At 45.3% G+C, this 15,149-nt stretch overlaps 1 protein-coding gene across 2 annotated transcripts in view; it reads right to left on the reverse strand.

Moving 5' to 3' along the window:
• The window catches only part of emc2 (ER membrane protein complex subunit 2), a 105,974-nt gene that overhangs the window by 85,487 nt on the left and 5,338 nt on the right, over window positions 1-15,149 (reverse strand). For both annotated transcript variants that reach the window (XM_078216921.1, XM_078216922.1), the window contains exon 2: window positions 2,153-2,266. In XM_078216921.1, the coding sequence (XP_078073047.1) occupies window positions 2,153-2,266 (114 nt within the window). The remainder of the gene's footprint in view (window positions 1-2,152; window positions 2,267-15,149) is intronic.

Here is a 15,149-nt window from a genome sequence, read left to right on the forward strand (position 1 = left end):
CTTGAAAGATTCCGTAAAAATGTACTTTTTTTTTTCAAACATTTATGCCCAGCCAGACCATCTGACCTGCCCCATTGCAAGGGACATTACCCGCTAAAACCCAGCACCGCTTCAACAGACACACAAACCTCAGGGATGGAGACCCAAAACCACCAGCCTCTCCCAGCCCCAACGTCAATTTCAGGAACAATAATCCGATCTGATCAAATTGTACCCGATAACTTGAGAAGGCACCTGAACTATCAATTTCTCTCCTCCATAGATCTGAAACTGCCCATTCGTTCCCTCAGCAGCCACCAGATGCGGCAAATCACAAACACTCATCACATACACCATTAATGTTGCTCATGGCTCCAGATTACCAATATGGCTAATATGACAAAGGGCTATAAATTGATGACCCTTTGACAAAAACGTCAGCTCTTTTCTCTCTTTACAGATGCTGCCAGACCTGCTGTGATTTTCCAGCATTTTCTCTTTTGGTATTTTATTTTTTAACCAACCGCAGCAGTGGAGAAGGCTCTCTTCCTTGTTTTTCCGAATCACTCTCTGTTCTTGCATCATCCCTATCTCTGCAACCATCTCCAGCTGTACAATCCACCAAGATTTCTGCATTCTTCTAATTCTGGCCTCTTGAAGATACCCAAATGTAATCACTCCACCACTGTGGGCAAAGCCTTTAGCTGCCAGGATTCTGAGCTCTGGAATTCTCTCAACCGCTCCGCCTCTCTCTCTGCTCCTTGAAGACAATCCTTTAAACAAATCTCTGACCAAACGTTTGGTCATTTGTCCGAATATCTCCTGATGTGGCTCAGTGCACGTCAGGACATTTTATTATGTTAAAGGTACAAGTTATTGTTGAGGGTACATTGTTGAGAAAATGCTGGAAAAACTCAGCAGGTCTGGCAGCATCTGCAAAGAGGGAAACAGAGTTAACGTTCTGGGTCAAATGTGACTCTTCTTCGGTCATACTGGAATCAAAGCATTAACTCTGTTTCTCTCTCCACAGATGCTGCCAGACCTGCTGAGTTTTTCCAGCATTTTCTGTTTTTTCTTACTGATTACCAGCATCTGCAGTTTTTTGCTTGTGTTTAAGATAAGTAATACATTCTGGGATGAAACAAGAACACAGAGATAAAAATATATATATACACTTTTAAAAAACAAGCTTCAGAAAGAACATCTGACATAGCAACAATGCTTAATAGGGGCACCATCACCTTGGCACAAGTCAAAGTCCACCAAACCTTCCGTCACTGGAAATTACACCTTTCTCCTTACTTACTCCATTCATACCTTTCATAATTGTGAACACATAAATAAAATTATGTCTTGAAAATGGTCAGTCAATAAATACAGAAATATAATCTTTTAAAAGTTGATTTTTCAATACAGATCTGCAACCAGAGTTTTGCAGTGTCGAGTACAGGCCATTTCATTGTTAGCATTGAAAATAGTTAATAGCCAACAATAGATAATAGTTAGAGGTTAACAGGCTCAGCACATCACTGGCTGATTGGTGGGCATCTCAGGGGTTGGGGTGCATCGTTGGCTCCCAGGGCAATATTTTGATTTGAAGTTTTTAAGTTTCTTTTGCGATTTTGTGTTTTATTTTAGTTAGTGCCACTTTAAGGACCGACTCCACCCATTAAATCTGCTCATCTCAGAATGGGTAATTTGATATTTAAACATTTGGTTCCCCAAAAATGTATAAATGGGAAAACCAGTGGGCACTGCGGCGTCTTGGGTGCATCATTGACATCCCAGAAACACATTTTAAATTGAAATGCTGTAAGTTTCCTTTGTGATTTTGTCTTTAATAGTTTAAGAGATCATCCCCTGATTTAACTTTTTTATTTGGTCAATTTACTAATTGTTCTTGATTACTCAAAAGAGTATAACAGGGAAACAGATGATGATCAAAGGAGTTTTGTAGTGGGAATGAAGCTCTTTCTCAACAACTAGCCACTGGAGTTTTACATTTATGGGATGAAATACAGGTTACTAAGCAGATAAACAGCAAGCATACCATCGACCTCGAGGAGAACCAATCTTTTCTGTACCAATGTCATTTATTTAAGTTCAGAATGAGTGCCATCATTGAACTTAGGAAGCGCGATTTCTATCCGCCATCCTGCAATTCCATACTCACTGTCATCTCCAAGTTTTGATGCATAATCACTTATGAGCTCTTCTCCAACCTCCACTATCTGCTCGCTGTTCCGGTAGTTTTCATCTCGCCATTTCCTCAGCTTGTCACGCATGTCTGAAAAATCAGAAAAAGGACTTTTGAATAAATAGCAATGGAAGAATATTTAATTCATGCAAAAAATACCCCACAATAATCAGGATGTTTGGAGATGTGAAGATTTGTGAAACATGAGAATGACTATTTGCTTCACGTGGAATGTCAAGTCGCAGGTTTGACTTGAACAATTTCCTCCATCAGACGATGTTGTTGCATTTGATAGGTTGAGAACACTCCTAATCCTTCTCTAGTGAACTGCAGTGGACATTTTGCATATCAAGGCAATGGCTATCACAGTCACATAAGAACATAAGAAATAGGAGCAGGAGTAGGCCATCTAGCCCCTCGAGCCTGCCCCGCCATTCAATAAGATCATGGCTGATCTGAAGTGGATCAGTTCCACTTACCCGCCTGATCCCCATAACCCCTAATTCCCTTACCGATCAGGAATCCATCTATCCGTGATTTAAACATATTCAACGAGGTAGCCTCCACCACTTCAGTGGGCAGAGAATTCCAGAGATTCACCACCCTCTGGGAGAAGAAGTTCCTCCTCAACTCTGTCCTAAACTGACCCCCCTTTATTTTGAGGCTGTGCCCTCTAGTTCTAGCTTCCTTTCTAAGTGGAAAGAATCTCCCCACCTCTACCCTATCCAGGCCCTTCATTAGCTTATAGGTCTCTATAAGATCCCCCCTCAGCCTTCTAAATTCCAACGAGTACAAACCCAATCTGCTCAGTCTCTCCTCATAATCAACACCCCTCATCTCTGGTATCAACCTGGTGAACCTTCTCTGCACTCCCTCCAAGGCCAATATATCCTTCAGCAAATAAGGGGACCAATACTGCACAAAGTATTCCAGCTGCGGCCTCACCAATGCCCTGTACGGATGCAGCAAGATATCTCTGCTTTTATATTCTATCCCCCTTGCGATATAGGCCAACATCCCATTTGCCTTCTTGATCACCTGTTGTACTTGCAGACTGGGTTTTTGCGTCTCATGCACAGGGACCCCCAGGTCCCTTTGCACAGTAGCATGCTGAAATTTTTTTCAATTAGATAATAATCCAATTTGCTATTATTTCCTCCAAAGTGAATAACCTCGCATTTGTCAACATTATACTCCATCTGCCAGATCCTCGCCCACTCACTCAGCCTGTCCAAATCTCTCTGCAGACCTTCTATGCCCTCCACACGATTCACTTTTCCACTTATCTTTGTGTCGTCTGCAAACTTTGTTACCCTACATTCAGTCCCCTCCTCCAGATCGTCTATATAAATGGTAAATAGTTGAGGCCCCAGTACCGATCCCTGCGGCACGCCACTAGTTACCATCCGCCAACCAGAAAAGCAGCCATTTATTCCGACTCTCTGCTTCCTGTCGGATAGCCAATCCCCAATCCACGCTAACACCCTACCCCCAACTCCGTGTGACCCAACAGCATCATGGCCAAGGACATGGGAGAAAGCACCATTGAAATACAGGCCTTAACCCTGCCACATCTCCTCCCACTGAAATACCAGACTAGGGGGGTTCCCAATCAAAAGGGAACAGCAATTCCTGGATCACTGTTGCATGACTTGAATTACTGCGTAAAGAACAATTAATGCAGAAGATTTCTCCCCCGTGGCTGTTCCACGTTTAACTGTGTTCATCCACAGGATCTACTCAACAGATTCCATGGGAAACATGTATGTACATTGGATGGAGGAGGGGACGTCCGAGGCCTCTGGCATGCATAAGAACATAAGAAATAGGAGCAGGAGTAGGCCATCTAGCCCCTCGAGCCTGCCCCGCCATTCAATAAGATCATGGCTGATCTGACGTGGATCAGTACCACTTACCCGCCTGATCCCCATAACCCTTAATTCCCTTACCGATCAGGAATCCATCCATCCGCGCTTTAAACATATTCAGCGAGGTAGCCTCCACCACCTCAGTGGGCAGAGAATTCCAGAGATTCACCACCCTCTGGGAGAAGAAGTTCCTCCTCAACTCTGTCTTAAACCGACCCTCCTTTATTTTGAGGCTGTGTCCTCTAGTTTTAACTTCCTTACTAAGTGGAAAGAATCTCTCCGCCTCCACCCTATCCAGCCCCCGCATTATCTTATAAGTCTCCATAAGATCCCCCCTCATCCTTCTAAACTCCAACGAGTACAAACCCAATCTCCTCAGCCTCTCCTCATAATCCAAACCCCTCATCTCCGGTATCAACCTGGTGAACCTTCTCTGCACTCCCTCCAATGCCAATATATCCTTCCTCATATAAGGGGACCAATACTGCACACAATATTCCAGCTGCGGCCTCACCAATGCCCTGTACAGGTGCATCAAGACATCCCTGCTTTTATATTCTATCCCCCTCGCAATATAGGCCAACATCCCATTTGCCTTCTTGATCACCTGTTGTACCTGCAGACTGGGCTTTTGCGTCTCATGCACAAGGACCCCAGGTCCCTTTGCACGGTAGCATGTTTTAATTTGTTTCCATTGAGATAGTAATCCCATTTGTTATTATTTCCTCCAAAGTGTATAACCTCGCATTTCTCAACGTTATACTCCATTTGCCATATCCTCGCCCACTCACTCAGCCTGTCCAAATCTCTCTGCAGATCTTCTCTGTCCTCCACACGATTCACTTTTCCACTTATCTTTGTGTCGTCTGCAAACTTCGTTACCCTACACTCCGTCCCCTCCTCCAGATCATCTATATAAATGGTAAACAGTTGCGGCCCGAGTACCGATCCCTGCGGCACGCCACTAGTTACCTTCCTCCAACCGGAAAAACACCCATTTATTCCGACTCTTTGCTTCCTGTCGGATAGCCAGTCCCCAATCCACTTTAACACACTACCCCCAACTCCGTGTGCCCTAATCTTCTTCAGCAGCCTTTTATGGGGCACCTTATCAAACGCCTTTTGGAAATCCAAAAACACCGCATCCACCGGTTCTCCTCCATCAACCGCCCTCGTCACATCTTCATAAAAATCCAACATGTTCGTCAAGCACGACTTTCCCCTCATGAATCCATGCTGCGTCTGATTGATCGAACCATTTCTATCCAGATGCCCTGCTATCTCCTCCTTAATAATGGATTCCAGCATTTTCCCTACTACAGACGTTAAGCTGACCGGCCTATAGTTACCCGCCTTTTGTCTCCTTCCTTTTTTAAACAGCGGCGTAACATTAGCCGTTTTCCAATCAACCGGCACTACCCCAGAATGCAACGAGTTTTGATAAATAATCACGAACGCATCCACTATTACATCTGACATTTCTTTCAATACCCTGGGATGCATTCCATCCGGACCCGGGGACTTGTCCACCTTCAGTCCCATTAGTCTACCCAGCACTGCCTCTCTGGTAACATTAATCGTATTAAGTATTTCTCCTGCTGCCAACCCTCTATCGTTAATATTTGGCAAACTATTTGTGTCCTCCACCGTGAAGACCGACACAAAAAACTTATTTAAAGACTCAGCCATATCCTCATTTCCCACTATTAACTCCCCCCTCTCGTCCTCCAAGGGTCCAACATTCACTCTAGCCACTCTATTCCTTTTTATATATTTATAAAAACTTTTACTATCATTTTTTATATTAATTGCTAGCCTAGCTTCATAGTCTATCCTTCCTTTCTTTATCGCTTTCTTAGTCTCTCTTTGTTGTTTCTTAAATTTTTCCCAATCACTTGTTTCTCCACTATTTTTGGCCACTCTGTACGCAGCTGTTTTTATTTTAATACTCTCCTTTATTTCCTTCGTTATCCACGGCTGGTTCTCCCTTTTCTTACAATCCTTGTTTTTTGCTGGAATATATTTTTGCTGAGAACTGAAAAGGATCTCCTTAAAAATCCTCCACTGTTCCTCAGCTATCCTACCTGCCAGCCTGCTCTCCCAGTCTACCTTAGCCAATTCATCCCTCATCCTATCATATTTCCCTCTGTTCAAACAGAGGACACTGGTTTGAGACCAAACTTTCTCCTCTTCCATCTGAATCAGAAATTCGACCATATTGTGGTCACTAGACCCAAGAGGGTCCTTCACAATAAGATCCTTAATTCTACCTACCTCGTTACACAATACCAGATCCAAAATAGCTCGTTCCCTCGTCGGTTCCGTAACATGCTGTTCAAGGAAACTATCCCGACAGCATTCTAAGAACTCTTCCTCCATTCCACCCTTACCGACTTGAGTCTGCCAGTCAATATGCATGTTGAAGTCCCCCATGATTATTGCCGTTCCGTTTTTACACGCATCCCTTATCTGCTTGTTTATAGCCCTCCCTACCTCAACATTATTATTCGGGGGCCTATATACCACACCTACTAGTGTCTTTCTCCCTCTACTATTCCTCATCTCTACCCATAACGATTCCACGTTTTGTTCCTCAGAGCCTATGTCATCCCTCAGTACTACCCTGATATTATCTCTTATTAATAGCGCGACCCCACCACCTTTTCCTTCCTGTCTATTCTTCCTAAACGCCTGATACCCCTGCATATTCATCTCCCAGTCCTGGTCACCTTTCAGCCACGTTTCTGTAATGGCCACTAGATCGTACCCACTTGTGCTGATTTGCACCATCAACTCATTCACCTTGTTCCGAATGCTTCGTGCATTCAGGCAAAGTGTCCTTATTCCAGCTTTTATCTGAACCCGCTTTGATGAGTCGCGAACACCGTCTCCCTCTACTCCCTTATCTAAATTACCGCCTTCATTCACTTGCACCCTCTCCTCTACCATTAATTTTGTAATTCCCCTTACCCCTGCATCCTCCCCCCCATCAATTAGTTCCTTGATCCTAGTCAACTCTTCTAGCTCCCCTCCCCCCAACCTATCTAGTTTAAATTCTCCCCAGTAGCCTTAGCCAACCTACCGGCCAGGATATTGGTCCCCGTGTGATTCAAGTTCCACCCGTTTTTTGTATACAGATCACCCCTGCCCCTAAAGAGGTCCCAATGGTCCAGGAACCTGAATCCCTGCCCCCTGCACCAGTCCCTCAGCCACACATTCATCCTCCACCTCACTCCATTCCTGCCCTCACCTTCCCGTGGCACAGGCAGTAATCCTGAGATTACTACCTTTGCTTTCCTCTTTCTCAGCTGTCTCCCTAATTCCCTGTACTCCCTTTTCATGACCCCTTCTCCCTTCCTACCCACATCAGCGGTACCAATATGTACCGCTACCTCAGGCTCCTCTCCCTCCCACCTCAGGATTTCCGGGACGCGACTAGCGACATCCTGGATCCCGGCCCCAGGGAGGCAGACCACCATGCGAGAATCCCGCCTACCTCCGCAGAAACGCCTGTCTGTCCCCTTCACCATCGAGTCCCCGATTAATACCGCCTTCCTCCTCTTTTCCTTAGCCCTCTGAGTTACAGGGCTGGACTCCACTGCGGAGACACGGCCACTGCTGCTTCCCCCAGGCGGGCTGTCCCCCCCAGCAGTACTCAAGCAGGAGTACTTGTTGTGCAGGGGCAAATCCACCGGGGTGCTCTCAACCACCCTAGCCTTACCCTTCCTGGCCGTCACCCACTTGGCCTCTTCCCGTGGCCCTGGTGTGACCACCTGATGATAGCTCTTGTCTATCACCTCCTCATTCTCCCTCATCAGCCTAAGATCCTCGAGCTGTAGTTCCAGCTCCCTAACACGGTCTCTCAGGAACCGCAGCTCGACACACCCCTCACAGATGTGGATGTCCGGGAGGCCAGATGCCTCCAGGACCTCCCACATCCTACACTGGGAACAACACATTGGTTTCACACTCATACTGGACACTTTATGTCAAGTAAGACAGTGAAAAGTTAATAAGAGTGTAAGGAAACAAAAACTCACCCCTGCTCGTCCAAGCCCTGTGAGCCAAAGCCCTGACAGCTCACTCAACTTCCCACTCACTATGCTGCCCGCTACTATGCTGCCCGCTGTATACTTTGGTGCACTTTTAAACCCTCCAAAAACTTCCCCTGGCCAGACTTCCGGTTTTGAAAAAAACCTCCGATTTTAAACCCAAAATTAACTGAAAAAATAAATAATTAATTACAGTCAGAAAACCCACTCTCTTACCCTCAGCCTGCTCCTGGGAACAATGAAGCTGAACCTCCAAGGTAAGCCCTTTTTAAACCCTCCAAAAACTTCCCCTGGCCACTCCTGGCCTGACTTCCGGTTTTGAAAAAAACCTCCGATTTTAAACCCAAAATTAACTGAAAAAATAAATAATTAATTACAGTCAGAAAACCCACTCTCTTACCCTCAGCCTGCTCCTGGGAACAATGAAGGTGGATGCTAAAATATGCAGGGGCCTGCATATTTTTTGCTGCCCTACAACACTATGCTGAATGTCATTACTAGGGTCATGCCTGCAGAATTGCTAATGGGTCGGTCCTTGTGTAGGTGTTTGGACTTAGTGTTCCAAATTTGTCTGGGTGGGTCCGGAACATTCTTGGGATGTGGATATCACAGCTAAGTCCGGCATGTGCTGTCCATCCTTAATTGCCCTTTAGAAGGTGGCAGTGAGCGTCCTTCTTAATCCAGGAACAATCAAGAAATGGTTTATATTTCCAAGTCAGGATGATGTTACTTGGGAACTTGCAGGTGATGGTGTTCCCATGCGTCTGCTTCACTTGTTTCATCTCTAGGTGGGAGAGTTTGTGGATTTGGGAAGTGCTGTAGGATCCTTGGTGAGATGCTGCAGGATCCTTGGTGAGATGCTGCAGTGCATCTTGTAGATGGTACATGCTGCTGCCACTGTGCATGGATGGTGGAGGGAGTGGTTCCTAAAGCTGGTGGAGGGAGTGCCCATCATTCAGCCCTTTCAGCTTTATCAGCCCAGCAGATCAGATAACACATTTCAAAAGTGTTCACTCCAGAGGCCTGATCACATAGTCCATGCTGACATTTCTAGTGCAGCACTGAGGGAGCACTGCATTGTCAGAACTGCTGTCTTTTAAATGAGACATCAAACCAAGGTTTAGTCGGTTCTCTCAGGTGGATGCTAAACATTCTGTGGCAGTCTGCAGAAAAGCTGAGAAATTCTCCCTCATGCCTGGTAATATTTATCCCGTAATAAGCATCACTAAAAGCTCTGATGAAGGGTCATAAGACTTGAAACATTGGCTCTATTCTCTCTCCACTGATGCTGTCAGACCTGCTGAGATTTTACAGCATTTTCTGTTTTTGTATCACTAAAAACAGATTGGCTGTTGTGCTTTGCTGGATTACTGCAGCAGCTGCAAAAGCAGTTCATTGGCCATAAAGCACTTTTGGATGTCATGAGGTTGTGAGAAGAACTATAGAAATACAATTTTTTCTTTTAATGCACTGTATCTTATGCAACGCAAGAGTAAGATTGATGGCGTGGTTTGTGCCAGATCTATAAGAAGCCATTTGCCTGGCACCCAGTCCTTAAACTTCAATCCAGCAAGTGTTTGGCTTGGTGCAAGAAGGTTCATCAAGGTCATATTCTAGCAGAATCCATAAGCATCCTCATAAATCTTTCTCAGCCTTTCTGGAACAATCGAACCCAAAGAAAGAATAACTTGTGATGATAATGTGCTTTGCAATAATATAAAAGCTATGAGTAATGGAATCACGGTAGGAGATCTTCAGACAAAAATAGTTGGAGTGAGTACTGAGCTATAACTCAGGTCACCGATGAGAATGTTGCAGATTACAGCTTCCAGCACCATGGAATGCACAAACTGATCCGGGCACAGCCAGACTGGAGACTGCCAATGAGTGGGCGAGTCCACAGAGACTTCACCTTGTTTGACATGAAAATGGTCAAGGCAAGACTAGTCTTATCTGTCATCAATCTTTATATTGAGCTTTCAAAGTCCAGCCTGTGAGGCTTGCTTCAGCCTGCTTTTCTCTCATCTTCAAAACGGAGACCAGCATCACAAGAAAGGACAAAGGAAGCAGTAATGGGTTTTAAAGTTACTTTTAGAGAAAATAAGGGAAAGATTAGTTACAAAAACTAGAATCAAAATACATAAAGGGCAAAAGAGTAACTAGGAAGCGAGTAGGGCCTCTCAAGGATCAACAAGGTCATCTATGTGCGGATCCACAAGAGATGGGCGAGATCCTAAATGAATATTTCTCATCAGTATTCACTGTTGAGAAAAGCATGGATGTTAGGGAACTTGGGGAAATAAATTGTGATGTCTTAAGGAGTGTACATATAACAGAGAAGGCGGTGCTAAAGCGCATCAAGGTAGATAAATCCCCAGGACGAGATTAAGTGTATCCCAGGATGTTGTGGGAGGCTAGGGAGGAAATTGCAGGTCCCCGAGCTGAGATATTTGAATCATCGATAGTCACAGGTGAGGTGCCTGAAGATTGGAGGGTGGCAAATATTGTGCCTTTGTTTAAAAAGGGCTGCAGGGAAAAGCCTGGGAACTTCAGGCCGGTGAGCCTCACATTTGTAGTGGGTAAGTTGTTAGAAAGTATTTTGAGAGACAGGATCTACAGGCATTTAGAGACACAAGGACTGATAAGGGACAGTCAGCATGGCTTTGTGAGTGGAAAACCATGTCTCACAAATTTGATCGTTTTTTGAAGAGGTAACCAAGAAGGTAGATGAGGGCAGTGCAGTTGATGTTGTCTACATAGACTTCAGCAAGGCCTTTGACAAAGCATGGTAGGTTGTTGCACGAGGTTAAATCTCTCAGGATCCAGGGTGAGGTAGCTAAATGGATACAAAATTAGCTTGATGACAGAAGCCAGAAGGAAGTTGTAGAGGGTTGTTTTTCAAACTGGAGGCCTGTGACCGCAGTGTGCCTCAGGGATTAGTGCTGGGTCCACTGATATTTGTTACTTACATTAATGATTTGGATGAGAATATAGGAGGCATGGTTAGTAAGTTTGCAGATGACGCCAAGATTGGTGGCACAGTGGACAGTGAAGAAGGTTATCTAGGATTGCAATGGGATCTTGATCAATTGGGCCAGTGGGCTGATGAATGGCACTTGGAGTTTAATTTAGATTAATGAGAGGTGATGCATTTTGGTAGATTAAACCAGAGCAGGACTTACTCAATTAATGGTAGGGCATTGGGGAGAGTTACAGAACAAAGAGGTCTAGGGGTCCAGGTTCATAGCTCCTTGAAAGTGGAGTCACAGGTGGACAGAGTGATGAAGAAGGCATTCGGCATGCTTGGTTTCATTGGTCAGAACGTTGAATACAGGAGTTGGAATGTCTTGTTGTACAAGACATTGGTAAGGCCACACTTGGAATACTGTGTACAGTTCTGGTCTCCGTATTATAGAAAGGATATTATTAAACTCGAAAGATTGCAAAAAAGATTTACGAGGATGCTACCGGGACTTGATGGTTTGAGTTATAAGGAGAGGCTGGATAGACTGGGACTTTTTTCCCCAGAGTGTAGGAGGCTGAGTGGTGATCTTATAGAGGACTATAAAATAATGAGGGGCATAGATCAGCTAGATAGCTGATATCTTTTCCCAAAGGTAGGGGAGTCTAAAACTAGAGGGGATAGGTTCAAGGTGAGAGGGGAGAGATACAAAAGAGTCCAGAGGGGCACACAGAGGGTGGTGGGTGTCTGGGACAAGCTGCCAGAGGTAGTAGTAGAGGCGGTAAATTTTGTCTTTTAAAAAGCACTTAGACGGTTACATGGGTAAGAGGGGTATAGAGGGATATGGGCCAAATGTGGGCAATTGGCACTAGCTTAGGGGTTTAAAAAAAGGGCAGCATGGACAAGTTGGACCTAAGGGCCTGTTTCCATGCTGTAAACCTCGATGACTCTAAAAATTGGAAAAGGACAACAGTTGAAGCAGAAAGGGCTTCTCTCGGCGACAGTAGAATGTTGAATTTTCTGGGTTTCATTGCAAGACCGACTTTCCCTCCTGTGCTCCCCAAACATCCCTTCCACAATTCATCCCTTTAATCCCAGCCTCTCGAGCAGCCTCAGTTTCCTTCACTCCATCATTAGCAACTGTCTCTTCAGCTAGCTAGCCCCTACGCTCGAGAATTCCCTCCCTAAACCTTTTCCCATCTCTACCCTCCTCCTTTAGGATGGTTCTTAAAATCCGACCTCTTTGATTCAGCTTTTGGTCATCAATCTGAATAGTTGTCAGTGTGGCTTGGTGTGAAATTTGTGATGCACCATGGGGTGTTTTATAATGTTTCGGGTCGATATAATTAAGTACAACACATTGTTGTATTTGAGCCAACCTTGAGAGTTCCAAACGATAAACCCTTCCTCAGCCACTTGCTGATCCTATTCTAAGACACTTACATGTCCTGCAGCCATTCCCAAGCTTGCACTATCAACAAAGAACAGTACAGCACAGGAACAGGCCCTCCAAGCCCGCGCCGATCACCTTGCCCTATCTCGACCAACTGCCTGTATCCCTCTATTCCTGTGTCTATCCAGGTAAATCTTAAATGTCGCTAACGTATCTGCTTCAACCACCTCACTTGGCAGTGCATTCCAGGCTCCCACCACCCTCTGTGTAAAAAGAACTTCCCCCGCACATCTCCACCAAACCTTTCCCCCCTTACCTGAACTTGTGCCCCCTTGTAATTGTCATTTCTACCCTGAGAAAAAGCTTCCAACTGTTCACCCTATCTATACCTCTCAATTTTATCAGGTCGCTCCTCAGTCTCCATCTTTCCAGGGAGAACAGTCCCAGTTTATTCAATCTCTCCTCACAGCTAATACCCTCCATACCAGGCAACATCCTGGTCAAACTTTTCTGTACTCCCTCCAAAGCCTCCACATCCTTCTGGTAATGTGGCGACCAGAATTGGATAGAGTTTTAACAACACCAGGTTAAAGTCCAACAGGTTTATTTGGTAGCAAATACCATTAGCTTTCGGAGTGCTGCTCCTTTGTCAGATGGAGTGGAAATGTGCTCTCAAACAGTGCACAGAGACACAAAATCAAGTTACAGAATATTGATTAGAATGCGAATCCCTACAACCAACCAGATCTTAAAGATACAGACAATGTGGGTGGAGGGAGCATGAATCACAGGTTAAAGGGATGTGTATTGTCTCCAGACAGGACAGCCCGCAAGTCCAGGAGGCAAGCTGTGGGGGTTACTGATAATGTGACATAAATCCAACATCCCGGTTTAGGCCGTCCTCATGTGTGCGGAACTTGGCTATTAGTTTCTGCTCAGCGACTCTGCGCTGTCGTGTGTCGTGAAGGCCGCCTTGGAGAACGCTTACCTGAAGATCAGAGTCTGAATGCCCGTGACTGCTGAAGTGCTCCCCCACAGGAAGAGAACAGTCTTGCCTGGTGATTGTCGAGCGGTGTTCATTCATCCGTTGTCATAGCGTCTGCATGGTTTCCCCAATGTACCATGCCTTGGGACATCCTTTCCTGCAGCGTATCAGGGAGACAACGTTGGCCGAGTTGCAAGAGTAGGTACCGTGTACCTGGTAGATGGTGTTCTCACGTGAGATGATGACATCCGTGTCAATGATCCAGCACGTCTTGCAGAGGTTGCTGTGGCAGGGTTGTGTGGTGCGTGGTCACTGTTCTCCTGAAGGCTGGGTAGTTTGCTGCGGACAATAGTCTGTTTGAGGTTGCGCGGTTGTTTGAAGGCAAGAAGTGGGGGTGTGGGGATGGCCTTGGCGAGATGTTCGTCTTCATCAATGACATGTTGAAGGCTCCGGAGGAGATGCCGTAGCTTCTCCACTCCGGGGAAGTACTGGACGACGAAGGGTACTCTGTCCACCGTGTCCCGTGATCCCGTAAGACAAACACGGGAGCAGATTTCCACTCCATCTGACAAAGGAGCAGCGCTCCGAAAGCTTATGGTGTTTGCTACCAAATAAACCTGTTGGACTTTAACCTGGTGTTGTTGAAACTCTTACTGTGTTCACCCCAGTCCAACGCCGGCACCTCCACATCATGACCAGAATTGGACACAGTATTGCAAATGAGGCCTAACCAATGTTTTATACAACTGTAACATAATTGGCAAACTTTTCTACTCGATGCCCCGTCTAATGAAGGCAAGCATTCCATATGCTTTCTTCACCACCTTTTCCATGTGCTGCCACTTTTAAGGATCTGTTCTGTACTCCCAGATCTCTGTGTGTCTGTGCTCCTGATTGTTCTACCATTTATTTTATAGCTCCCATCTGAATTGGATCTACCAAAACGCATCATCTCACATTTGTCCGGATTAAATTCCATCTGCCATTTCTCTGCCCAATTTTCCAGCCTATCGATATTCTGCTGTATTCTCTGACAATCTTCATCTGTGGTGAATATGTGTAGGCTGGGTATCTTGATAGACTCGAATGGAGCATAAAACTCAGCACAGACTGGTTGGGCCAAATGGCCTGTTTTGATGCTGCATATGCTATGTAAGCTCTCAAGAGCATTTGCAGCAGCTTACAGATAATTCTAAAAGATCAAAGGGCCAACTTACCCTGTTTTACTTAAGCCTGCTTTTCTTCAAGGTTCTTCCCCTCTGTGCTCCCACCACACCTGACCCGTCATCCTCACTTTGCCTGATGTCTCTATTTCCCCCAACTCCTGTGGGATGTACTTACTCCATGCATTGGGCATCACAAGTGTCAGCACCCACAGTTCTAACCTGCCATGAGTATTATTCCACAACAACCACACTCATTTCAGCAGCAACTCCCCAGTAATCAAACAGCAAATGATTTTGATTCTGCACTTTTTATGACAGGTGTCCCACTCAGGTCCCAAGCAGAAATCTAGACAGTGCTGCTCAGCTGAATCATCCTTTGAATGCAACATTAAACCCACCTGCCTGCTCAAGTGGAAAGATCCCACTGATCCCCAGAACAGCCGGTATCCTGGCTAATATTTATCCAGTAAGAGTTTTAACAACACCAGGTTAAAGTCCAACAGGTTTATTTGGTAGCAAATACCATTAGCTTTCGGAGCGCTGCTCC

Source organism: Mustelus asterias, chromosome 7, assembly GCF_964213995.1.
Source record: "Mustelus asterias chromosome 7, sMusAst1.hap1.1, whole genome shotgun sequence".
In the NCBI taxonomy this organism is placed as follows: Eukaryota; Metazoa; Chordata; class Chondrichthyes; order Carcharhiniformes; family Triakidae; genus Mustelus; species Mustelus asterias.